This window comes from Spinacia oleracea, chromosome 6 (assembly GCF_020520425.1).
Source record: "Spinacia oleracea cultivar Varoflay chromosome 6, BTI_SOV_V1, whole genome shotgun sequence".
NCBI lineage: Eukaryota > Viridiplantae > Streptophyta > Magnoliopsida > Caryophyllales > Amaranthaceae > Spinacia > Spinacia oleracea.
This window is the reverse complement of record NC_079492.1, coordinates 132,870,441-132,895,086: the sequence shown is the minus strand read 5'-3', so window position 1 is coordinate 132,895,086 and position 24,646 is coordinate 132,870,441. Positions and strand designations below refer to the sequence as shown.

The following is a 24,646-nucleotide window of genomic DNA, read 5'->3' as shown; positions in this document are numbered from 1 at the left end:
CTACTCCTTACGTATTATTTTTATGGATCAAGTAAGAAAGACGCGACTATTACTAACTTGTATGAGTACTTAGTATTATTTTTGAACAAAATCTTGACCAGAGAAATTTGAAACATCAACTGGTTTTCTTTTGTTTGGGTCTAAGTTGGGAAATATATCGGCACTTTTATTACAACTACAGGGATTTCCGATTTCGAGTTCTGCCACCTACATTGTATATACAACAGAGGCATGAATCTGTAAGAGTGAGTTGAACCGACTGGTAGATGGCTACTTAATAGAGTGAAAGGTGTCTTGAATTGCAACTCAGATAATGTAACTCTTTTTAAATCCTTTTCTGGATCGTTTCCTACCCCGTGAGTTAGCACTAAGAGAAGAGAACGCATCAACAAGCTCCGAGTCCTCTTCATTGATTAGGATCTTTGCCTTGTTAGGTTGGTCAAGGAGTAGTTTGGCCACCAGATAACCTGCTATAGACCATGTCTGAAACAATCGTGCCTGTTTACCTATAAATCTTGCTCCCTTTGTGTCGTAATATTCAGGCCATCTGTCTCTTGATATACGTTGCTCTGCAATTTTCACTGCTTTCTCTGCAATCTCCGGTCTGTCCATCTTTATGCATGCCACTGTCAGCTGAAACAACATTCTACTACAATTAGCTGTTTCTCTTATTACAACATTCCTAAGTTACTTTATAGTGTTTAACTAACCTGCCAGAGCAACGTAGGCCATGAACCTGCATTGTGATATGACCAAGGACTGCAAGAGAAACAATATGAAAGTAAGAAGAAGCCAAATTGTAAAAATAAATTCAGGAAATAATAAGAGCACATTACGTGTTCTTTGGATCACCGCCTGTTACAATTCGCCACTCTTGGTCTTCAAGGGCAGGGTAACAAATTTTGAAGGGCATATCTGCCACTAAATCAACCCACTTTGCTTCAATAAAATCTAAAATGGCATGTGATTCATTTGATGTTGCCAGACTGCTTACTATAGACCACAAGTTTCCGAGTGAGAAGAATCTGAAATCCATGTGAGCAGGTTGCAGGTTTCCTATCAGATACCCACCTTTTTCAGGCATCCACTCTGCTAACCACGGTGGTATTTGATCAGGGTAGATATTAAACTTGTTTACTGCATCAAAGGAATACTCTTCCGTTTTGTAACGGTAAATTTCATTCAGTTTCCTCATATCAATCCAGTAGTACTCCCTGATGTGGAATGATAGCGCAAACAGCCTACTGTTAAGCGCTCTTACAAGGTCAGCTGATCCATCTTCAGTAGTCAGCATCTCACGTGCACCCAGCAATGCTGAATAAAACAGTGCCTACAAATACAGGTACATCATTAAAGCTTATCAACACTGGTGGACTAATCCAAATGACTGAGTGAAAAATGAAATCCACCTGAATTTCAAGGGGGTGGCCGTGAATTCCCATACGACGATCTATCATGCATGAGCCATCAGTGACCAGTAGAGTTGGAAACATGTCAAAACCATCAGCAAGACATAGTTTCAAAATCATTTTCATCCCAGTCTGAACATCAACCCTTTCTTGTAATGAAAGATCTCCGGAGCATTTCCCATACGCTCGCAACAGTATAATCCACCAAAGTCCTGATTGGAAGTCACAGCAATAAACATACAAGTAAGAACCAGCTCATAAACCAGCCCTAGCTTACTTTAAAAAAAATGGAGTATTAGTTTTGGAGAACCAGAGTCAACTGGAGCAACACGGCCAATTGCTGCCTCGCCAAAATCAGGATCTAGTACTTCTTCAGTTGCAGAATCATCGCTATCCAGGATAATAGTTCGCACTTTAAAGCTGGCCGGCATCAACCCTTGTCCTGGACTGTGGCAATCAATGGTTTTCTCCCAGCTCTCGGATCACACAAGTCACAAATATCTCACATCAATAAGCCAATACAAGGAAACATCAAAACTCACTAATAAGCATATTTGTCACAGATTTACAAGATATTCCTTATAAATTTGCTGGAGATCCAGGCTCTCCTATCTTCATCATACATAATGCCAAATCAACGAATCATGACATGAATTATCATTGAGGTCGGATCATTTTGTGGCAAAAACATGTCGTGTCTAACACTTGTAGCAGAGTTTGGGTAACATAGTCCACATATATTCAGCAAAAAGAAGGAGCAAGGCAATGCCTGAACAATCTTCCGAATACTTCTCATGATATGTTTCCAATAGATGTAAGAAATCCCCAAAAGACCAAGCATGCCAAGAGTTTTGGTTGCTTACTTTATTGATGACAGAACATAAGAACTTTTTCTTTAAAAACCATAATAAACAAGTTTGTCCCTTTCATTAGACAACAAATTTCATAGGAGATGTATAAAACTATTAAGATGAACCATGTAAGATATCCAAAGGAAATAGTATATTAGTATAATGGCAGAAATACCATACATACCTGCAATTGAAGGGTGTGAAGGATGAAGTTTCGAACAATCTCAAACTCGCCTTTCAAAAGGAATGCTATTGCAGAAGGTACAAAATCACGGATGAAGACATGGTCATAGTTCAGAATACTAGTGGAGGTCGGATCATTAGCGGCAATTGTTCCCACTGGGGTACCACAATAGTAAACAATAGACTCTCTAAGCAACTCCCACGCTTCATCCTCTAGTGAATCCGCTTTAACCCTCAAAACTTTCTCACTTTTTGCTGATGCAGCAGCCAATTTTTCACTGGATATGAATTCACTAGCATGTGGAATGGCATTTATATCAGCCAAATTTGGTTTTAACTTATCACCCTCACCGGAAAACAAGGGTCCATTTAAACCATCCGAGCTCAAACAATTAACATTACAACTTCTCCTAGGAGGAACATTAACATAGTTTATCCTCCTATAATAACCGTCCATTTCCCATAGATTTCTCTTCCCCCTTAAACCCTTTAACCTTTTAGTACATGCTGAATAGCTCAAATGGGGTTTAAGAACAAAATCAGATTGAAGAGTAGGATGCCAAAGTGTTGGCCCAGAAAGTAGATGCAGAAACCCTTCTGCAGTACCCATTCCTGATCTTGTTCACTCAATTTGTACTTCTAACAAATACTTACCTACAAAAACAAATCCCATTACCACATAAAAACCCCATATGCAATAATTCCAAGTAAATGGAACCAAAAAACTATCAAAACTAAAGAGATTAAAGTTTATAAAAATTGAAAAATAAAGCCTCACTTCGGATGAACATAATTGCAAATGTTAAAGAAACCCAACTTATATATAATATACAGACACAAGTCTTCTAATCACGTCTACACGGCTATTGATACAACAACAACAACAACAACAACAACAACAACAAAAATACTTCGTATACATATCCTCCGTTTTTATATTATTGCAGCTTTTGATGCTCACATTCAAAAGTTTAGCCATTAATATCTCTTGCCTTAGCTAAAATTATTAAATTATCGAAATGAATCTAACAAGATCAGTGCGTTCTCCGTAATTCTTTATGTATAAATTCACAAAAATCGATAAAGGAGTGAGGGTGTGAATAATGTAAAATTGCAAAGGAGGCAATAATAAAAAATAAAAAAAGGGAGGAAGTAATTTGCAGAAATCACAGATAATGAACCATATATTATGGAAAATGAGAGATTAAACAGTGACCCCAATGCAAAAATTGGACATCATCGCATAAAATAAAGCATGTAATTTCCCCAATACATTAAATCACTAATAAAGTTTCAAAATTTTACAAATAAAATCACGAATCCTCCCCCCTTTTCCCCTAAAAATGGTAATACATCCATGGAAATTTTTGATATTAATGAATTACATTAAAATTACCTGAATCATTAGTGGTAAAAAAAAAAAAGAGATTTTGATAATCTTTCTCGATTTGTATATGTGTATGAAGAATTTGTAGAGGTTAAAAATGTGTAGTGCAGCGAAATAGAGTATTTTTAGAGATTGGAATTTGTAAAAATGGCGGTCATGCCCTCTGGACTCTGGTTCGTTACTTGGTTTGCACTTTGCAGGAAAAAGTGAGGAGAAACAGAGAGACTACTAGAATATTGCCACGACGTCTTTATGTCGTTCTTTTTTAATGCAAACGTTAGATAATGATATTACTAATCTTATACTCCCTCCAAACCTAAATGTTATTCTCGTTTGTCATTTTACGCGGATATTAAGGAAAAAGAAACATTATAGGATTAACTATTATTAATGTAGTTTTATGGGGAATTGTTGCTTTTTTATTCCATTTTCACAAGAAAACAAAATAGTTGAACCAATAGAATTTAAGGAATAAAAATGCCAACTCATTAATCCATCCAAACTTAAACCAACCAATGAGACTACAAGGTTTTTTTATTGATAAACCAATAGAATTACAAAGTTAAAATTACAAGGAAGAGATTAGAAAGGAAATAAAAGAAATGGGAAGATTATTTTGGGACACTAAAAAAGGAAACGGGAATAACATTTAGATTCGGAGAGAGTATGAACTTTTTTTTTTTTAATAGGTAAGAAGAAGGGACCCTAACTGAACCAACAACTAGCATAGGTGAACCAGCCCAGCTCCGCAGGTTATCGCTTGAGCCACTCCCAAGCATTTCGCAGTTGATGGGGCTCGGACTTGTGACCTCCAAGTCACAAGGTGAGTTCCCCACCAACTCCACCAACTTATGTTGGTTATCTTATATGAACTTATTACACATAAACTTAAGAGGTTCTTAAGAGAGATAAAATAAGAGTTACTCTCTCCGTATTTATTTAAGAGATACACTTGATCGGGCACGGGAATTAAAAAAAATGAATGAAATAAAATAATAAAGCAAGTGGGATTGTTTAGATAATTTAATAAGTAAATAAGTAGGGACCATATCATTTCGGGGGTGGGAGGTGGGTGAGTTTTTGAAATTATTTGTTTAATAGGATGGTGGATCATAGGGTAAATTAGATGTATTATTTAATTAGATGGTGTGGTTGATAAGTTACTAAATATGACAAGTGTATCTCTTAAATAAATATGGCCGGAAAAAGCAAGTGTATCCCTTAAATAAGGATTATTCTTGCGTGGACCTGGTCCACAATAATATTAGTGTGGACCCAAAATTAATAGTTTTCTCTAGCACCCTTTTGACACTCATAGTGACCTTTATTGTTCATATAGTAACTATAATAAACTAAACACCAAAATTCTTAGACATAGTAACCATTTTTTGAAGCATAGTAACCCTATATTTTTAAAAGCGAATCCTGACTTAAAATCACATTATTCAAGCACAAAACATGTATCAACGATACTAATTTATATTTTTATCATAATAATCTTAATAAAATGCCAAAATAAATTGGGAACAAGTTTTTGACTTTATTTTAAGACATGGTTCACAATAAATTTAGTGTGGACCAAGTCCATTTAAGAATTGGTGCTTAAATAAATTAAGACGGAGTAGCTCTTAGGTGAAATTGTGAAAAATGAAACGCTCTTAATTAAAGTTTGTAAGATAAAATTCTGAAATAATAGCTAGTGTCACGTCATTTTTTTTGCATGAAAATAAATTAAAAATATAAGGTAAGAGAGAATAAGAGCTAGTGTTAAGAGTTACTCCCTCTGTATTTATTTAAGAGATACACTTGTCTTTTCTGACCGTATTTATTTAAGAGATACACTTGCCATTTTTAGTAACTTATCAACCCACTCCCCACCATCTAATTAAATAATCTATTTACACCCCACCTCTACCCCCACTCCCTACAAAGACATGGTCCCCACTTATTTTTCTTATTAAAATATCTACTCACCCCCACTTGTTTTATTAATTTATTTCATTTAATTCTTTTTCTTAAAATCCGTGCCCGCGCAAGTGTATCTCTTAAATAAATACGGAGGGAGTAGTCCATTGCCACAATTTTTTGAAAGACACTTTTGTTTTGAGTTGGTGCTAAGGTGACATAAGTGGAATTAAGAGTCATTTAAATAAGAATCTCCCCTTATTTTTGCTCTTATTAGTATTAATCTTATCTTACACAAAATAGGATTACAATTATAAATTTAATAAATTTGTAATAAGTGAGCATATCAACCAGATTAGTTAGAATTATTGTCCTCAAGAAATCTCTCCTTATGTACTCATGGACGCTTTATTCCTAAATTAATGAATTAACTCGCATTTTCCCTTAAAAAAAAGTTAATAACTTAAGACTTATGATCAAATTACGTCTACATCATTTCAGCTTATCCCACATAACTCTCTAGTTTATACATCCAAAAAAAATTAACTTGAAATAAGTAAAGGGAGGAGAACGGATCATTAAGATCATATAATCGCATCCATAGTAAGCTTGCAGCACGTCCATCTAGCCATTCTTCATCCACGTGTAAAACTATGTCCCCTCATATATATTTTACAAATCCTTCTTTAATGATTGGATCCTAAAATTGTAGGCAAGAATCATTTTTTAATAGGTGATATCGTATACACTTAATACAACCATTTTCCCATAAAATACAAACCCCGTCCGACTCTAATTGACATTTTTATTTGGTGAAAAATAAAGTATTAAAATATTGCATATGTTCGTGTAAAAAAAAGAAAAAGTGTTTACTTTTATACGGAATAAAAGAAAATATAAGATTATTTAGTGGAAAAAAATAGAGATAAAAAGCAAGTGTGTATAACAAAATCAATCATGTTTTATGCAAAAATGGTAAAAATTTATACCTTATAGAAACAAGAAATATTTTACTTTGTATAAAATTTTCGATTAGGAAAGCAGGACATGGGAAAGAAGTAGTTTTATACTCCGTATCTCAATGATAATATCCTGATTAAAAAATACTTAATTGGAATTTAAAAATTAGTGAAAAATGATGTTTAAATGATGTTTTTTATAGGACATTTAACAACATATTCACAGTTTTTCACACAATTAGGATACAACTCTTGGCCTGTTCAAGTAGCTTGAGTTCCTTGGCCCATCTGTTCAATATTAATACCAAACCTTGTAGTAACCATAAAAGTGGATATAAATATGCTGATAGAAGCTTGAGAGAGGGGTTCATTAAACAAAGTAAAGAGAGCATCTATATATATGTGTGTGCCAATCGGGAACGATCAACAAAAGAAACATCATTCATCCACAGTTTCGGCACCCCAAAAATTGATCTTGACACTCTAGTTCAACATATCAACTAAGTAGCAGTCTACGACTCATATAGTAACTAACTGGATCAAAAAAAAAAACATGCTTTTGACACCGGGTATGAGAAAGAGGATTGCAATGTTGTTGCAGATTCGATTCGTGAGACTTTACATTTGAGCTGCAACTAAGCATACTTAACCAAAACACCAAAACAAAGTCATCCATCCAGTTAGTTTTAGTTGTAGTTGTGATATGCTGCAGCTAAGTATCAGTATCCATGGAAGCAAGGATCTCCTTCTTACTCTTTGCTACACAATGTCGTCTTATATCATAATTCAGTTTGTCAAAGTCTTCCACAATCCCGAGATAGCCATATAGTGCATCTTTTATCTTGTCTTCTGGCCTTTGAACAACTACCTTATTGCCCCCAATTCCACGTTTCTTTTTAGTCAACACATTATGAGGTTTTTCAGCTTCTTGCAACCCGGAATGCGTTACATTGAACTTCACTAATGCATCTTCCATCTTATCTTCTGGTTTTTGAGCAACTTCCTCATTGCACCCACTTCCAGCATTTGTCTCTTGAAGCTCGGCCCTTCCATGTTTCTTCTCAGAAAACACATTATGAGGCCTTTCTGCATCTTCCAAGCCCGGCAGAGTTCCATTGGACTTCATGAGTGCATCTTCTATCTTATCTGCTGGCTTTTGAGAAACTTCCTCATTGCACTTAATTCCAGCACCCGTCACTTGAAGCTCGGCCCTTCCATGCTTATTCTCAGGAAACACACTAGAAAGCCTTTCAGCATCTGGCAAGCCACAAAGACTTCCATTGAACTTCACCAGTGCATCTTCTATCTTCTCTTCTGAGTTTTGAACAACAACCTCATTGCACCCAATTCCAGCATGATCTATCTCTTGAAGCTCGGCCCTTCCACGTTTCTTCTCAGAAAACACATTATGAAGTCTTTCTGCTTCTTGCAACCCGGAAAGAGTCCCACTGAACTTCACCAACATTATGTTTGGATTTCCAGGTTTTCCATAGCGCACCGAGGTCTTTCCTTCACTTAAACCCATATCTGTAAAGCACATGCCAGAAACCCACCACCAAAGAAGCAAGACAAGGATCAAGCCACATGATCCACCACGAAGTAGATAATGAGAAATTGCATTAAAACATCAAAAAAAAAAAATGAAAATAAATGTGCATGATAGAACAAAATTAAGTTACACCAACTTCATCAGACTAAAAAAGTAAAAAGGATATCCATTATACCAACTAAAAAGGAAGTAATACGTCCAGCATAGTTCTCAGGGTGATATACAAATTAAACCATCAGGGACTTGTTTGTTTGATTGAACATAGACACTAAAGTTGGAAGGGCAGATAACAGGAAAAAAAAGGATTGATGCTAATAGGAAAGACAAAGGGAAAAAACGGAGTGAAAGCTAACTCACCTCTCAAGATATTCTCAAGCTGTTCAATAGAAATCTTCACCTGTTTGTTGCTATAGATGTCTCTAGCAGAACCATTGTGAATGATTACAACAGGAGGCCACACAATTATATCCTCCTTTAAAGCCCAAGCCTCAATATCAGGCAAAGATTTGCAAACCCAACGGCCATTAGATGAAAATGCTAGATCCCATCCCATCAAGACACATAAAGCTTTGTGGAACCCTAGGTGTGCTGCTCTAAGCCCAACCTTGAGAGATGTGACTGCATGAGTTGCAACATCTTTTGCTTGGATAAACTCTTTAGAGCTGTTTAACAAAAAGATACATACAAAAAATAAATTGAACAGAAGAAAAACAGTTAGTAGCATCCAGGAGACGCTGAAAAGTGCAGTGTCGGAGCTTTTATTCAACTAAACATACTTAGTATCAAACTATCAACCCCTTACCCTTGGGGGTGGGGGGTGGTGTGGAGTGAAGTTAAGTGTTATCAGAAAGACTCAATTCCTAAAAGCAGAATACTCCGGTAACAACTGTTAATATTTGCTACAACTACTACTACAACCCAGTTTGGTAACATGAAAAAGTTAATACTAACATGACAAGTAATGCTAACATGAACTAATTACCTCAGTATGAACAAAGAATGAAAACAATAGATGAACAAGCCTTTTCAAGCTCACACAAGAACGAGAGAAGAAACCCAGCCTTACAAGTGATACAAATAATGCGCAGAGCGGGTGGAGTAAGTCCTTGCATGAGGTATTCAAACAGCTATGGCTCAGAATAAGTTCTTTAAAGATAGGATTAAACTAAACAGTCCACATAGATTTCATATTTTTCATCGACATTAGATACATGCTATTCCAATGTCTAATCCTACCGATATACTTTGAGATCAGGAAAGCTTACAAATTGGAAAATACAGAGTGTTGTTTTGCATTCAGTACAATACAACTCGATTAGTCCTCCTTAAGAAAAAAGTTAAAGGGGAATGAGAGCTCCACATCTAGAGCTGACTTCACTTCTTAACATAAGTTTTTTCCATAAAGGCATCCAGCGCTTGGTATCAATCATATACCGTTATTGTTCATCTTAACACAGATCCGAAAAACCAGACATAGGACCCACGACAGTTTTTACATTGCTTTAAATCATATTGAATATGCAATTTGCACAAAAAATTGTATTAGTCAAATGATTCTCTTAATTAAATTAAAGGTTTAGGAATCTAAAAACTGATCAGCAATTACTTAATCAGTATAACCTACACTAAAACGTACAAGCTATAATGAGATATTTAAGAAAACTTCTAATTAGGCTGTGCTACTTTAAATCAGAAGGTGTTATTACTTATTAGTAAATGCAATCAATTTTAATATAATCCCTCAATCACCAAGTCAACAATAGAGCTGCAGAGCAAATAACATCTAATCAATGTGAAAGACGTACCTGGAACAAATGATGCACTTCAATGTACCAGCTTTTCCTTGCTCCTTAAATTTTTTCTGTCGGCCTGGGTTTGTATTCAAGTAAAGCATGCATTTTATAAACCACTGGTCCACCAGACACTTAAGTTCTTCAGAGTTTTCTGGCGGGTCTTTCTCTGTAGGCTTCACCTTTAGTATTGAATGATCTGGATCAGCTTCTTGCTGAAGATCTGCTTCTTTAGTGTCCCCAGACTTTTTAGTGACTAGCTTTGGCTGCGACTCTATATCAGGTCCGGGATGTGAGTCTTGAAGATCAGATGGACAAACATCCATATAATGTGCTGACTTGAGCCTCTTTTTAGTACTGGTGTGTTTTGTTTTGCCAAAAGGTTGTGGATCAATGCGGTTATCATTTAGAGAAGACTTGACAGAGCTTTTGACATTTCCCCTCGAGAATTTTGAAGCTTGAGGTCCCTGAAGACGAGTAAAACGAGGGTACTTCAGCCGAGTTTTAACATCACTGCTGCCAGAATCATAAGGTTTGCTTAAACGGCTTTGCAATGCCTTGGACAAACCACCAAATTGCTCTCTAGAGTCAGTTTTAGATATTCCTGCATGTTCCTTCGAATGAAAATGATGACTTGAGCACCTAGTTGAATGAGCCAATTCATTCTCACGCTCATCAGTTGGGAACCTATCATCATAACTCAAATCACCTCTACCACCTAAGGTAGAAGTTCTGTGCTTTGACCAACTCGTCTTTCCAACAAACTCACGCTTTCTTTTAGGCATCCTCTTCGGTTGGTCATGCAGATCAATATCTTCTGATCTCAACATCTGATGCTCATCTTCATCCACATTTAGAGCTTTCTCCTCTAGTATTGGATAGTAACATGTTTGGTTTTCATATACTACACCATGTGTATGAGTTTCATAAGGACACTCTTCTTCCCGAGTTGTGGTTTCATAACTAGCTTGTGGTTGGTATTCAACATACCTGCTCATATTCAAATTAACCCCACCATACCTGTCTATTTCTTGAGCAGTCCTTATGACATCTGTATCAAAAGGTGCCTCTTGCAGGATGTGATTGGAACTATGTAGTCCATCCTCTTCATGGTCATTGTAATCCTGCACATTCTCACATTTCTCATAGGTATCTTCTGATAATGCCCTTCTATAGACCTTTCTGGACCTTTGACTCTCTGGATGCATATAGTCAACATGCCTACCCATGTTCGAATTATGCTCTGCTCTTGAAATAGTGCCCTTACTCGAGATAGCACAAGCACTTGTACCAGGTTTAGAGTATACCCTTCCATGGGAGCTGTAGCAACTTGAAGATGGAATATTCCTATCAGCAGGGTGATGGAAAACTCTTTGATGCGGACCTTCCAGATTTGAAGATGGAATTCCTCGCAATGGGGTATGTTGACCACTAGACTGTGAACGTGGAGTCAAACTACGAGAGCTATCCTCATTCAGAAACCTAAAACGGTCTCTCTCATAAGTTTTCGATGAATTTTCCCTATCCATAAGCTGTGTTCGGTCCCTTACCAGAAACCTCCCACCATCTTGAACTGGATGACTAGCCCTTGCACATCTATGATATTCAGCATCATCAACTGGTGGACCTGTCTCTTTCCTAGAAAATCCATTATATTCAGCATCTTCAGTCATATTCCTAGTATTTCTATTGTAATCAGAATCTTGAATCTGAACACCACTACAATTCCTAGTGTGTCCATTATATTCAGCTTCTTCTATCCGAGGACCAGTCACATTCCTATTTTGTCTATGATATTCAGCACGTTCACTAGGAAGATCAGTCATAACATTCCTATTACGTCCATGATAGTTGGAATCTTCAGCTAAGAGACCAGTCACAGTATTCCTATTACGTCCATGATAGTTGGAACCTTCAACTGAAAGACCAGTCACATTCCTAGTATGTCCAAGATATTCAGCACTAGCATTATATGCATTTGGGGGTAAATTCCTTTCGCCTTCAACGGGTATTGAGTTCCTGCCATAATTGACATGTCTGTTATCTTGAAGATCGCTTTCAACACCAACAACCATTGAATTCCTTGATTCTCTCAACAAATTTGTCCATTGAAACTTCGAAGACGTATCATTAAACCTCGAAAATGCCCTCATTTGTCCATCACCGTTCCGGCTTATCATAACCATGCCAACTCCTCCTTCTTCAGCAGGCACCTGCTGAGTACTACCGCGTTCTCTTTCTTCACTTCTCTCTCGACGAAAACCCGGATCACGTCTACCACCATTACCTTGTCTATCTCCCATATCTCTTCCTTCCCTCGTCATTCTACCTCAAATACTCAAACCCAGAAATTTCAACTAGTATAAACCTATTTTCCTCAAGTAATACGATAAACTAAACCAACATGTATCTACGCAAAACCTAACCAGTTCTTCGCAAAAACAAAGTGAAAACTCGGATTGTATTTTGACATTAAAAAACGAAAAACGTTGCGCAAAACAAAAGCCTAATTAAAACCTGCAGCAAAATTCGAAAACAAGAACAAAAATTGCGAAATTCAAGAAAAAGGAAAAGGATATTACTTTGATTTTTGCGAAGAACGGGTCACAGAAACAAGCCCTAAGCGCATTTCATCTCGGCGGGAAAACGAAAAATGTCAAAATTTAACCACGGAAACAACGGGAAATCAGAGAGCGACGATATCAATAGGGGAGAGAGATTGAATCTCTTGAAAAAGATGTCGAATTTCGTGAATTTTGCGGAAGAAGGAACTCATCTGAGGTGAAGTTATTTGGGGTTTTGAGGAAGTTTCTGGAATTGCTGCAGAACAGAGGAGAGAGAAAATATGAAGATGAATGTTCGCGTTTTTATAATTTTCGCTAGGTGAATTTTCCCTTTTTTTTGTTACAATATGGGGTATTTGAAGGGTTTTTGACAATGGGTCATGGATGGGCCACTTGTGTTTTACTTTTGGAGATATTTGAGGACCATCTTTGAGTTTTTCTTGACTATGAGTCAAATTTTGGCTTAATTTTTCACTATTTGATCACGAGCATGGTCGATTGATCGATATTCAAAGTCAATATCATGGTTTGAACCTAAAATTTTACGAGTACATAATAATAAATTGATGTTTAGGTCTTGTTTAGTTCACCTTACTTTTTCTAATTTGATCTGATATGGTCTGGTCCGATCTGATCTGATCTGATCTGATCTTAACTGATCTGGTCTGATCTGATATGATTTGATTTGATTCTTCAGAATTAAGTTTAAACAAAAATCTACATTTATTAATATTAAACGACTTACGTGTAAAATAAATATTACACAAATTTATAATATTGTTATTATTTATTTGACTTTGCTCATGATTTAACTATTCCTTATATTAGATAGACCTATACATGGTCTAGATAGATCGTTTATGATCTAGACATATAAGTTCTGATCTGTATATGATCTGTACAGATCGGTTCTAATTTGGACATGATTTGTACATATCAGTTCTGATCAGGACATGATCAGTTCTAATCTGGATATGATTTGTACAAATCAATTCTAATTTGGACATGATCTGTACAGATCAGTTTTGATCTGGATATGATATATACAATTCATGATCTATACAGTTCAGTTCTGATCTGGACATGATCTGTACATATTAGTTCTGATCTCAACATGATCTGTGCAGATTAGTTCTGATCTGGTCATGATCTGTACAGACCAGTTCCGATCTGGTCATGATCTGTACAGACCAGTTCTGATCTGGTCATAATCTGTACAAATCAATTCTGATATTGACATGATCTTTGCAAGTCAATTCTGATCTGAACATAATCTGCACATAGTCGATATCTATACCAATTATAATTTGGACGTATCGATTCTGATTTGGACATGATCTGTATAAATCGGTTTTGATCTAAACATATTGGTTTTGTAAGGATCGGTTCTGATGTGGACAAGATCTTTGCATATTTGAACATTATCTGCGCATGATCTGTACAGATCAGTTATGATCTGGATATTATCTGATCCTATCAGTTCTGGTCTGGATACATAATGATTTTGATCTATAAAAATCAGTTCTAATATGGACATGACCTGATCATATCGTTTCTGATTTGGACTTAATGGTTTTAATTTGGACATGATGAATTTGAATGTTTTGTTAATGTTTTTTTATGCCTTAAATAATAGATTTTAATTGCACCGGCAACAACATTATTTTTTATTAAACCAATAATAGTAATAAAATATTAAATATAATAACAATGATATAAACATATACCAATAATAATAATAATAATAATAATAATAATAATAATAACAACAATAATAATAATAATAATAATAATAATAATAATAATAATAATAATAATAATAATAATAATAGTAATAGTAATCTGGTGTGATCTGATCATGTTAGCGATCATAATGCATGTGTTGGATTGAAAGTGTTAAGAACCGACCATAGAATTAACATATACTTTAATTACTAGGCCTAGTTTATTCATATCGGATTGATTTGCGTTCTTGGATTAGTATAAGCATGGTGGACCGTACATACGCCCTAGACTTTTAATTCATTGATAATTATACATTTATATTACTGTATAAGTTTTATTAGTTTATAAACCAAAAATTTACACTCCGTTTATTGAAATAGTTTATAATGATTGGGAAAAAACTAATAGAGAACTTGTCTCCTTGTGGGATCTACCCGTATTTGCTATGTATCTGCTAACAACAGACGTTGTGCACTTGCGGTATCACTTTTTAATTCATTAAGTGTGCTAGTAGCTATATGTGTCTTGTTAGTATGGAAAACACTTGATCCCCAAGAGTTCGACCCCTTGTTTACTATACTTGTTGTAGTGTCATAGGATTTAGTCAATTGAACCAAATATCTATACCTAGTATTTAAAAAGGAAAACCACAAACGATTGGATGACACGTGTCACCCCAACTTTCATCCACAGTTCTTTTTTTTTTTTCAATTTGTCATTTTGTTGGTTGTTATACGAACCAATTTACAGTTTTTATACCTCTCTCACTTCATCTTCCTCATTCAATACCAATTCACCATTTACTTTATGTATTCATTAAACCTCTTTCACTTCATCTCCCTCTTCAACACTCAAAATTAATTAACCATCTATTTTATATATTTTTTCAACTTTTAAATTTCAATCCTTTATAAATCATATATTACCAATAGAATCACAACCCCTCAATAGAATTAGTACTTTAAAAGATGGCTTAACAATCATTATATAATTGTCCGTTCATTGAACGGGCTTAAAAGCTAGTTATCATTTGTGTGGATAACCCTTGGTGGTAATGACTACCTTTGGGCCCATCATCAAGTCTAATATTTTTCCCAAAATAAGTGTAAGACATCAGACAATAGGCAGAGTCTTAACTCTTTGTCTCCAATACTTCTCCATATGTATTAAAACAACTAGTTTTTGGGGCCCGTTCATAGAACGGACGGTTGTATAGTGGTTGTTCATATGTCTTTTGAAGTTTTAATTAGTGAGTACTTGTGATTTTTTGTAATATATATATATATATATATATATATAAAATCAGGATCCGGTGAGAACCACCCCTTAAGATGAGAACTGAGAACTACTATCAACCGTCAGATCTTTCAATCGAACGACTCATATCTCGCCCGACCAAATCAAAAAAGTAAGGACAATATAGTAAATTTAGATTGTTGAATGACCTCCCTCTCTCAACCCAATTTTCAAGTTTTCTTTCTCTCTCTTCCATCCGTTTTCTCTCTCCTCCTCCGAATCCTCTCTACTGCTCCTCTCTCTTTGGAACGCTCTTGGAAAATTTCGCACCCCTCAGTCCTCTCACATCTTCAATCGAAGCTTCAGCTCAAATTTTAATTCATTAATGGCGTGTTCGAGTTTGTAAGTCTTATCTCTCTCCTTCTACATTTTCTCTTCACAACCTTAAAATTAGGGTTTTAAAATCCCTATTTTTTGCCCTCAATTGACGATGATGCTTTATGTTGAAGAATATGGGAATCAGAATTTAAGAAACTATTTTGTTGTTAATCTCCGATTAATTTCGTCCTCGAAATTTCTGATAGGTGAATTCGATTCTACCTTTGTTACTAATTTTCTTTAATTAGGTTTTCAATTGAATTTTATGCCTTTTATTTGATTTTTTTCCTTCTAGTTTTACTAGAATTAGGGTTTTGTTTTGTTTTGTTGGGCTTGTGATAGGTGTTTTGGTATGGTCTTTAGGATTCAGTTCTGGTTCTGGTCTTAGTTTAATTTGAATTTAGTCTTGGCTCTGTTGGTTATCTCAGTTTAGTGGTGAATTATGGGTTATGTTTTTGTGGTTATGCTGCTTGGTCTGGTCTGATAGGTTCAGTCATGGGCATAAGGTTGGGTAAGGGTGTTGCTGCAATGGTTGGCTACACAGCCTTGTGTAACACTTGAATTCGGACAAAGATGAGATGAAACTCCCCTATAAGGATAGCTGAGACAACCAACCATTTAGGTCTTTTATCTACCTTATGAAGTTATGTGTAGCCAAATAAATGCCCTTGATACAGATGAAAGACAGATAGATAGAATTCAGTAACTGAAAGATTTCAACATTTAGACGTGCTCCTATAACTGATGCTGCAAGCCATAGGAACCTTGATCAGTTTAATGGTTCATTACAGTATTACACACAAGAAAGTGCTTAAGAATCCAACAAGATATAGATATTGGCTCCTGTCTCTTTTTCCATTTTCTAATTAATCACCGATGTGTAATCCTAAGTCTCGTATTACCTGGTTTAGTCATTATGATTACAATGAAGTTATTTTATGTCCTGCAACTGTAGTGTCTGATTATGCTTGTGTACTAGAACGACATCAGATCTAGTGTAGCCAAATCAACAACCATATCCTAGAATGATGACCATCCTTGTATCTCTAGGCCCTAGGGTCTGACCGTCTGACCATTAAACCCTACGCGCAACTAAAATGGTGTACAATCAGTACACTAATACACCTTTATTGTTAATTGATGCCTGCTTTTTCAGCCTCGGCAATCAGTACACTAAGAAACCACCATCTTTAGGATATTTCTACCAGGTTTCTAGATTCCGGCCACACCTCTTTGTTATGGTGCATATAATAAATTATCTTTTTCGATGATCTTTACTTTTTAATCTATTCTATTTACTTTTACGGATTTTCTATCTACTTTTAAATTACACAAAAGGAAAAATATGTGAATGCATTCTAATTACCCGACTATGTGTTTAGATAGTAGCCTACAAGCTCAATTGGTAGAGCATTGTGCAAATGCAGAAAAGATGTGGGTTCGAATCCCACGTAGGTTCATTTACTTTTGAGTTTCCTTTATTTACTTTTGAGTCTATATTGTTTACTTTTGAGTATATATTTTCTACTTTTGAGTTTATATATGCCAGGCTTCACGATGTGGTGATCCACAGGGCTTGGGCCCCTAGACGAGAAGGCAACCACCACCAGAGATCTAGCTCCATGTCGTACCATAAAATGAAATAGAGGCTGTTAAGTTTTTGTCTCGTGTCAGGTAACCTTTGATGGCCATGGCAATTGAAGCTCCCAACAAGGTGGCTGGTAGAACATGAGGGTCGGCCACAAGCTCTTCCCCGTAACTGGGAGTGCTAAGTAGTATCATCCCAGCTCCTTCCTGCTGATTTTACTACTAAGCCCTTTGCAGTTTTGTCATTGATCAGCTACTGCATGGTTTATGGCAGCCAATATGTCAGACTTAGCACAATTCCCTTCCCAACAGGCCTTGTATGCTGCTACATATATCTTTGCTAGTGTTATTATCAAGCTTATTTCTTTGTCGGGAGTTCGATCTTCTTGGCACGAATAGCTGCATACCATGTTTACACTCTCCATCGCTTGTATTCACTTCAGATTCAGGCATTGGCAGCTGTTATGGCGCGTTTTCAAGTAAATAGTTTAATATTACTCAAGTTGTGCGCTTAATTAGGTTTCTACAATTTTTATTTACCTTCTGTATTATTTTATTTACTTTTAATATGAAATCGTTTACTTTCACATATGCACGTAAACTTCTATTTTATAATTTATATCATCTTGTAGAGAGATGAAAGTCAATGACCGAGAGTTTTGTATAATTTAGCACATCATGTAGATCTTTTCTGTTACAAGTTTCATATACTTGTTGTACATATGCTTTGAACATATTTTATTTACTTTTGAGTTTATTTTATTTACTTTGGAAATCCTTGTATTTACTTTTGAGATTATTTTTAAAAAAAAATAACTTTTAGAGACAACCTATGTAGGAATCGAACCTACATCCCTATGCATCTGCATAGTGCTCTACCATTTGAGCTAATAGGTTTAAGGAGAATTGAGATAAGGTGTGTGAAACTAAAAGCCCTACTAGAAGCACTTGCAAAAGAGCTACCAAATGACACAATAAGGTATTCAGCTAAGGTGGTTTCTATTGAAGAATCAGGCTCCTTAAAATTTGTGCACCTTGCTGATGGGTCCACCCTTAAGGCCAATGTATTAATGCAGATAATTCTACCTGACCAAGATTAGCTCAACTGCTGCACTTGATGTCATTTTACAGGCTTCTGGTGTAATTTTACTGAAACCAGGTATTGTTGGGGTGTGATGGAGTGACTTCAGTGGTGTCAAAGTGGCTCGAATTCAAGAAACCGTCATTGACAGGAAGATCAGCTACAAGGGGTTGTGCATACTACAAGGATGGCCATGGTTTTGAGTCAAAATTTTAGCAGTTTGTTGGGAATGGTGTTAGATATGGTATCGTTCCCTGTGATGACACTGTTGTTTATTGGTTTTTGACCTAGTGTCCATCAGTTCAGGGTACACAAAATACAAATCATGATCAGCATTCAGCAACAAGCTAAGCTAATTAGTTAAATGTCCTACTTGATTCAACTTTTGAAGCCAAAAGTACCTTTTATTCTAAATTTCTTTGGATAAATTTGAGTAAGAAAACTTTGAATCTTAAATGTTTAAATGTTAAATAGAAAACAACACTTTACAAGATGTTGATCAACTGAAGCTGAAACAGTTTGTGCTAAGAAAACTAGGGAAGGTACCTGAACAAGAAAATCTGTGACATGCTCTACTCTTCTTGTATAGTTTTGTATGCTGAATTATCAGGTGTTGTGTGTAATGAGTGTGCACAGGCATTAGGCATGAAACGAGCCTAGGCAGCTAGTCGTTGAGCCTAACCTGTGAGATGGTTAGTTCCCAAGTCTTTACTAGTCTTTGCAATCAGAGCTGTCATTCGGACATGCTGATGCCGGTAGTATTGCTAACCATGAAATAAGAAGCACGACTAACATGAAAGACTCTAGTCTTTGCACTGGCTGTGCACCATCCCTAGTCAACTAAGGTCAACAAACAACAATCAGCCTGACTGGAATAGAAACTAATAGCCTAAAGTAAACCTCATCAATTTTCTTCACGTGATCTACAGTACCTACCAAACAGAACCTGGCCATATTTTGTTTACTTTAGATCATTTCTAATTTACTTTTTTCAGTTTTTGCTTTACTTTTGAGTTAGATAAATCACTTAGTGCAAGAAAACCTCAAATTGCATCACATTTTCAAAAGTAGATGAATAACTAAGAAAAGTAAATGAAACTAATTAAAAAGTAAATCTCGTAAACAAAATTCTAAGTTGCATCACATTTTAAAACGTAGATAAAAAAACTCCGAAAAGTAAATGGAACTAATTTTAAAGTCAATTTAAATCATAGATGATATCAACTGCCCTTATTTCTTTCTATTTCCTAGGACCATAGCGTTTGCAGACCTGGTAGTTTACCATAAAAAATAAAAATAAAAAAAAAACCATAAAAGAACCATCTAACAGACTAGATATACTAACAAGGTAGTTTACCTCCAACAAACATATTAAATCATCAGATAGCAGTAAAAGAATACCACTCCAACAAGCAATTATACAAACAATACCAGCTAACTTGAAAATCCTAACATGAAGTTCAGATGGCACAATGCAGACGTTCATAACAAAGATGGCACAATGCAGACATTCATAACAAACTATGTAGTCTAAATCAACCAAGAAGCAAGAAGAAAAAACTCGGCGAGACTGAAGATGATTATCTGACACTGCCTACTGTCCTGCCTCGATAACAAGCCGAAAACACAGAAATCCCTGCCCCAGCTACATTAATAAAAGAAACCCCTAACTGACTAACAACCGGCAACAACAACAACAACCTAAGAGCAACACCCTAAGACAGACTGCAAACTTAGAATCTGAACCATGCAGTCAGACCCAGCCAAACCAACTACAAAAATGCAGCAACATATTGTAATCAACAACAACATCTGAGCTGCATCACTCTCAAATGACTACACAAGCCGGAGCTAGAACAAGCCTCTGTAACAGTTTTGCATGAATTTACTTCTTGACTTAAGTGATTTACTTCTAAGCCTCAATGATTTACTTCTAAGCCTCAATGATTTACTTCTGAGCCTAAATTATTTACTTCAAGAACCAATAGTATCATGAGACAATTTGAAATAGACCGGTTTAGTGTACTTTAAGAGAGATTTAGTTTACTTTAAGAGATATTTAGTTTACTTTTAGGACTTAGGAGTGATTTAGTTACTTATCAGATTGTGTCATCACATGAACATGTTCATAAGCTTCCAGGTTTATGCGTGGGAATTTCACAGAAAAAGTCAAGCTGAAAATCGATTGAAAATGAAATCCTATCATCGTAGAGGTATATAATTATAAAAATCCAGCAGTTTAGCTTGAAGCTCAAAGCAAATTCACAACAACAAATAACGAAATTATAAGCCTAAAACATTCACTCAAATTAGGCTTAATTTGTTCGCAAAGCCACCAAAATTCACAAAAGCACAAAAAACCTCAGCAAAATTGAGTAATATCAAATGATTCTGAATTAGGCTACGCATACCAGCGAATTGCATAAGAACAACATAAAATTTTAGCTGATACCTGATTCTGAGCTCGAACTTGCAGGCTAGTGGGAGAAGAAATTTGAAGTAAAACCACCAGATTAAACAAGAAATCCTGAATAATACCTGATTTACTAATTGATTTGCAGATTTTTGTGAAGAATTTGAGCGTCGCACGAGAAAATTCGTTGTGGAGTGAGAAGAGTGCGTTTGAAATCGAATGAGGAGTGAGAAATTAACGCGAGGGAGTGTTGGTTGTAGAGAGAGAATGTCAGTTGAATCAAGAGGGAGAAAATGAATCTTCTGTTTCAATTCGCGAGATATAATCTCAGCCGTCGGTTTTATTTTAATCCAACGGATATTAGAGGTTCTCATATTAAGGGTGGTACATATATATATATATATATATATATATATATATATATATATATATATATATATATATATATATATATATGTACTAGGAAAGTTTGGTATTTACTACCTTAAAATACACCACTTTTGTATCAACTAACTTGTGAAATTTTTATTTTAATTTACTACCTTAAATATGTTTTTGTTTTGGAATCACTACCACTTGACCGTTTTCTCGTTTTAAAATTAAGATATCCCTTCCGTTTCTTAATCTTTTTAAGTGATTCAAAACTCGTTTTTCTCCTTTTTCTACAAGGATTTCGTAGAGAACGATATTTCAAAACAACTCGTTTGATAATTCACAAATATTTTTTAAGTCATTTTATCTTTTACAAAATTTCAAAAGCACGACCTTTATGGAATCCTTACACATAAAAGAGGAGAATGAGTTTTGAATCAATTTAAGATTAGGATACGAAAGATATATATTATTTTTAAAACTATAAAACCGTAAAGTGGTAGTGATTCCAAAACAAATACACTTTAAGGTAGTAAATAACTATAATTTTTTCACAAAGTAGTAAATACAAAATTGGTGTATTTTTAAGGCAGTAAAAAAAACTATGAACTAGTATGAAACTCGGCGCAATCAACGATACATTATTCCCTCTGATGCCTATTTATAATTTACGCTTATCCGAATTAAAGGTTTTAAAATGTTACAACAAGTTACAAAAAAACAACTCAAAAGTATTGTAGAAACAAAACAAGTCATATTTAGCTTTTGTTTATTATAATAACGTTAAGTTGTTCAACATGTTTCAATTTTTTAAATGAGGTAATAAAGATACTCCCTTCGTTCTTAATACTCGTCCCGCTTACCATATAGAGTCGTACCATAATACTCGTCTCGTTTTCAAAAATGACAAACTTTTACTAATATACATTATGTTATTTCTCACATTTATGCATGGACCCACCTACAACCCTACTCCCTAAAAAAACATTAAAAAATTCAATCCCCCAACCCGATTTATTTATAAGGTTTACATTTCCCCACTTTCCACCTATCTTTATCTCTCCTCTTCACTAGAAGCATCTTCAACTTCCCAGAAAAAACATGAACAACACTGCTCATCTTCTTCCCCCATTTCTCCTCCATATTCCCGTTCAATGATATTCGCATTTTTCCACAAAATTCGTCCAAAATTACAGATCTAGGGTTTTCGGCCACAAATTTCATTCAATTATCTAGGGTTCTCGTCCACAAATTTTGTTCAATGATCTAGGGTTTTCGTCCATAAATTTCTCAATTATTTCGATCTCTTTAATCACCTTTTTCAATCTCTTTAATATCTCCGAAGTTTTTTGATTGGTCGGTAAAGCTTATTTGGTGAGTTCTTTTTTCAACTCATTTATTTTTGTAATTTTTCTTGACTCGTTTGGTTTTGATGAATTGGTGCCTATGATGCGATATTTCTAGCACTTCCAACATCTGTTCATTTGTTGTTTTTAACAATTTTGTACAAAGTAATTTGTATGAGAATAAGTGGAATATTGCTTATGTAAACTTCAGCAACTAAAACAATGTAGAAATGAGGCAGAACCGAGGTTGCAATTTTTTGTTCTTCAATTGTTGCAGTTCGTTCATGGATAAATTGAGAAAAGCTTCCATAATGGTTCAAGAACCAGTTCAGAAAAAGGAGGAAGAAACATTCAATTTTTCTGATTCTAAATATTTTGGGGTATGGGCTGATGATTCTGTCGAGCCATTTCTCCTTGTTCCTGAAAATCCAATGGATGATTTAATCGATCCAATGGTTGTTGTTCGTGAACCTCCAATTGAATCCCAAAGTTCTTATTATTCTAAAGAATTCGGGGATTGTGTTGTTCCCGACACTCCCGACCTTGAGATAGCAGCACTCCAGCTCTTTCCCACAAGCGTAAAGGTAATGGTGATGGTAAGGATAAGGTGAAGTCTCGCGAGCGAGGTAAGGTATCAAACGATGATGTTTTTGAGATATTGAAAGGTTATATACCTTCTATTGAACGTCATATGATGGGTAATAGTTCTAAAAGCGAATGATTCTGGGTGTTGTTGTTCCTGAAAGTGAATGATTGTGGATGTTGGTATTCTGTAATTGTGTATGTTCTATAACTGTGGCTATTGTGGTTGTTTTGTAATTGTGGTTGTTCTGTACTCTGTTGGTGCTATTATGGCTTTGTAATTTGTAAGCAACGAAATGCTATTGTGTTCCTGTTTAATGAAATGTTTATTCAATGAAGTGTTTGGACATACGAGTAATAATGTGAAACTATGGAAATGTTAGTTACAGATCATTTTCATCAATAATTGGTCATTACAGTATGTTAAGGAATGTAAAAAAATTACAAAATAATTTGATGAACCTGTGATGGTTGCAAAATGTTTGCAAAGTACTCCTTGACACTAGATATTCTTTGCTTTCAAAAGGTGGCTTGTTGTATTAGACTCCCTGTTGCATTGCTTCAACATATGCTAGACAATCTTGTACTAGAGTAGGAGGTGGAGGGAATTAAGATGACAGGGAGTATCCTTTGTCTCTCTAAATATTATTTGCCAACATGTTTTTGCAAATAGTTGTTGCTTCCCTTGACTCTCATAACCACTATTAGTACCAATTGCAAACTAAGCAAGACTCTATTTTCTTTGATTGGACAAAATTCCCTAAATATAGTTTTGACATTCTTAACCAACTCCTTAGTGTTTTTAGGAGACGTATGGTCTTTTAGGGATTGTATTACTTGAAAAAAAAATGGAGGTCTAGCACATTCATATCCGGACTGTTAGGAGGTTGGAATATCAACCTTAACTGTTAATTTGCTTGAAAGTTGAACTCCTTCCATCCATTCTCTGTCATTTGTATACGAGGTCGTGCATTGTCTTGTTGCAAATAGAAGGGACCTTGATGATCTTTTGACCACTTTTGCATTATTGTTGGTATCACTTATCTGGTTAACATATTTCTGTAAGTTTCCTTTGTGACAGAAGTCACTAGTTTGAGCACCAAAGTGCCTACTGACGTATTTCTACTTCTCTTTGCTGAAACCCACTTAACAAATGGAACCATGCCTATTTTACCATTGAAAATGCATTCTTCGTTTGCATAGAAACGTGGTCTTGCCACAGGACAAAGGAACATGACTTTTCTGATGAATCTCTTGCTCTTACATGATCCGTAAGGCCCGAGTTCACACGGGAGTAGAAAATACCTTTTTGTCCCTTTTGTCATATAA

The 24,646-nt window shown here is 35.4% G+C and overlaps 2 protein-coding genes across 2 annotated transcripts; both read right to left on the bottom strand.

The window, feature by feature from the left end:
* Nucleotides 1–47: 47 nt before the first annotated feature.
* LOC110785874 (neutral/alkaline invertase 3, chloroplastic) lies at nt 48–4,070 on the bottom strand. The gene is made up of 7 exons (XM_021990391.2): nt 3,840–4,070; nt 2,445–3,097; nt 1,720–1,885; nt 1,410–1,621; nt 837–1,330; nt 711–759; nt 48–633 (listed from the first exon to the last, which is right to left on the bottom strand). Exons 2-7 carry the CDS (start codon nt 3,051–3,053, stop codon nt 307–309), a joined length of 1,857 nt encoding a protein of 618 aa, XP_021846083.1. The 5' UTR covers nt 3,054–3,097; nt 3,840–4,070; the 3' UTR covers nt 48–306.
* Nucleotides 4,071–7,064: 2,994 nt separating this feature from the next.
* On the bottom strand, nt 7,065–12,932 carry LOC110785873 (uncharacterized). Its single transcript, XM_021990390.2, has 3 exons — nt 10,049–12,932; nt 8,601–8,905; nt 7,065–8,221 (listed from the first exon to the last, which is right to left on the bottom strand). The coding sequence occupies exons 1-3, from the start codon at nt 12,355–12,357 to the stop codon at nt 7,407–7,409; spliced, it is 3,429 nt and encodes a 1,142-aa protein (XP_021846082.2). The 5' UTR covers nt 12,358–12,932; the 3' UTR covers nt 7,065–7,406.
* Nucleotides 12,933–24,646: the final 11,714 nt, after the last annotated feature.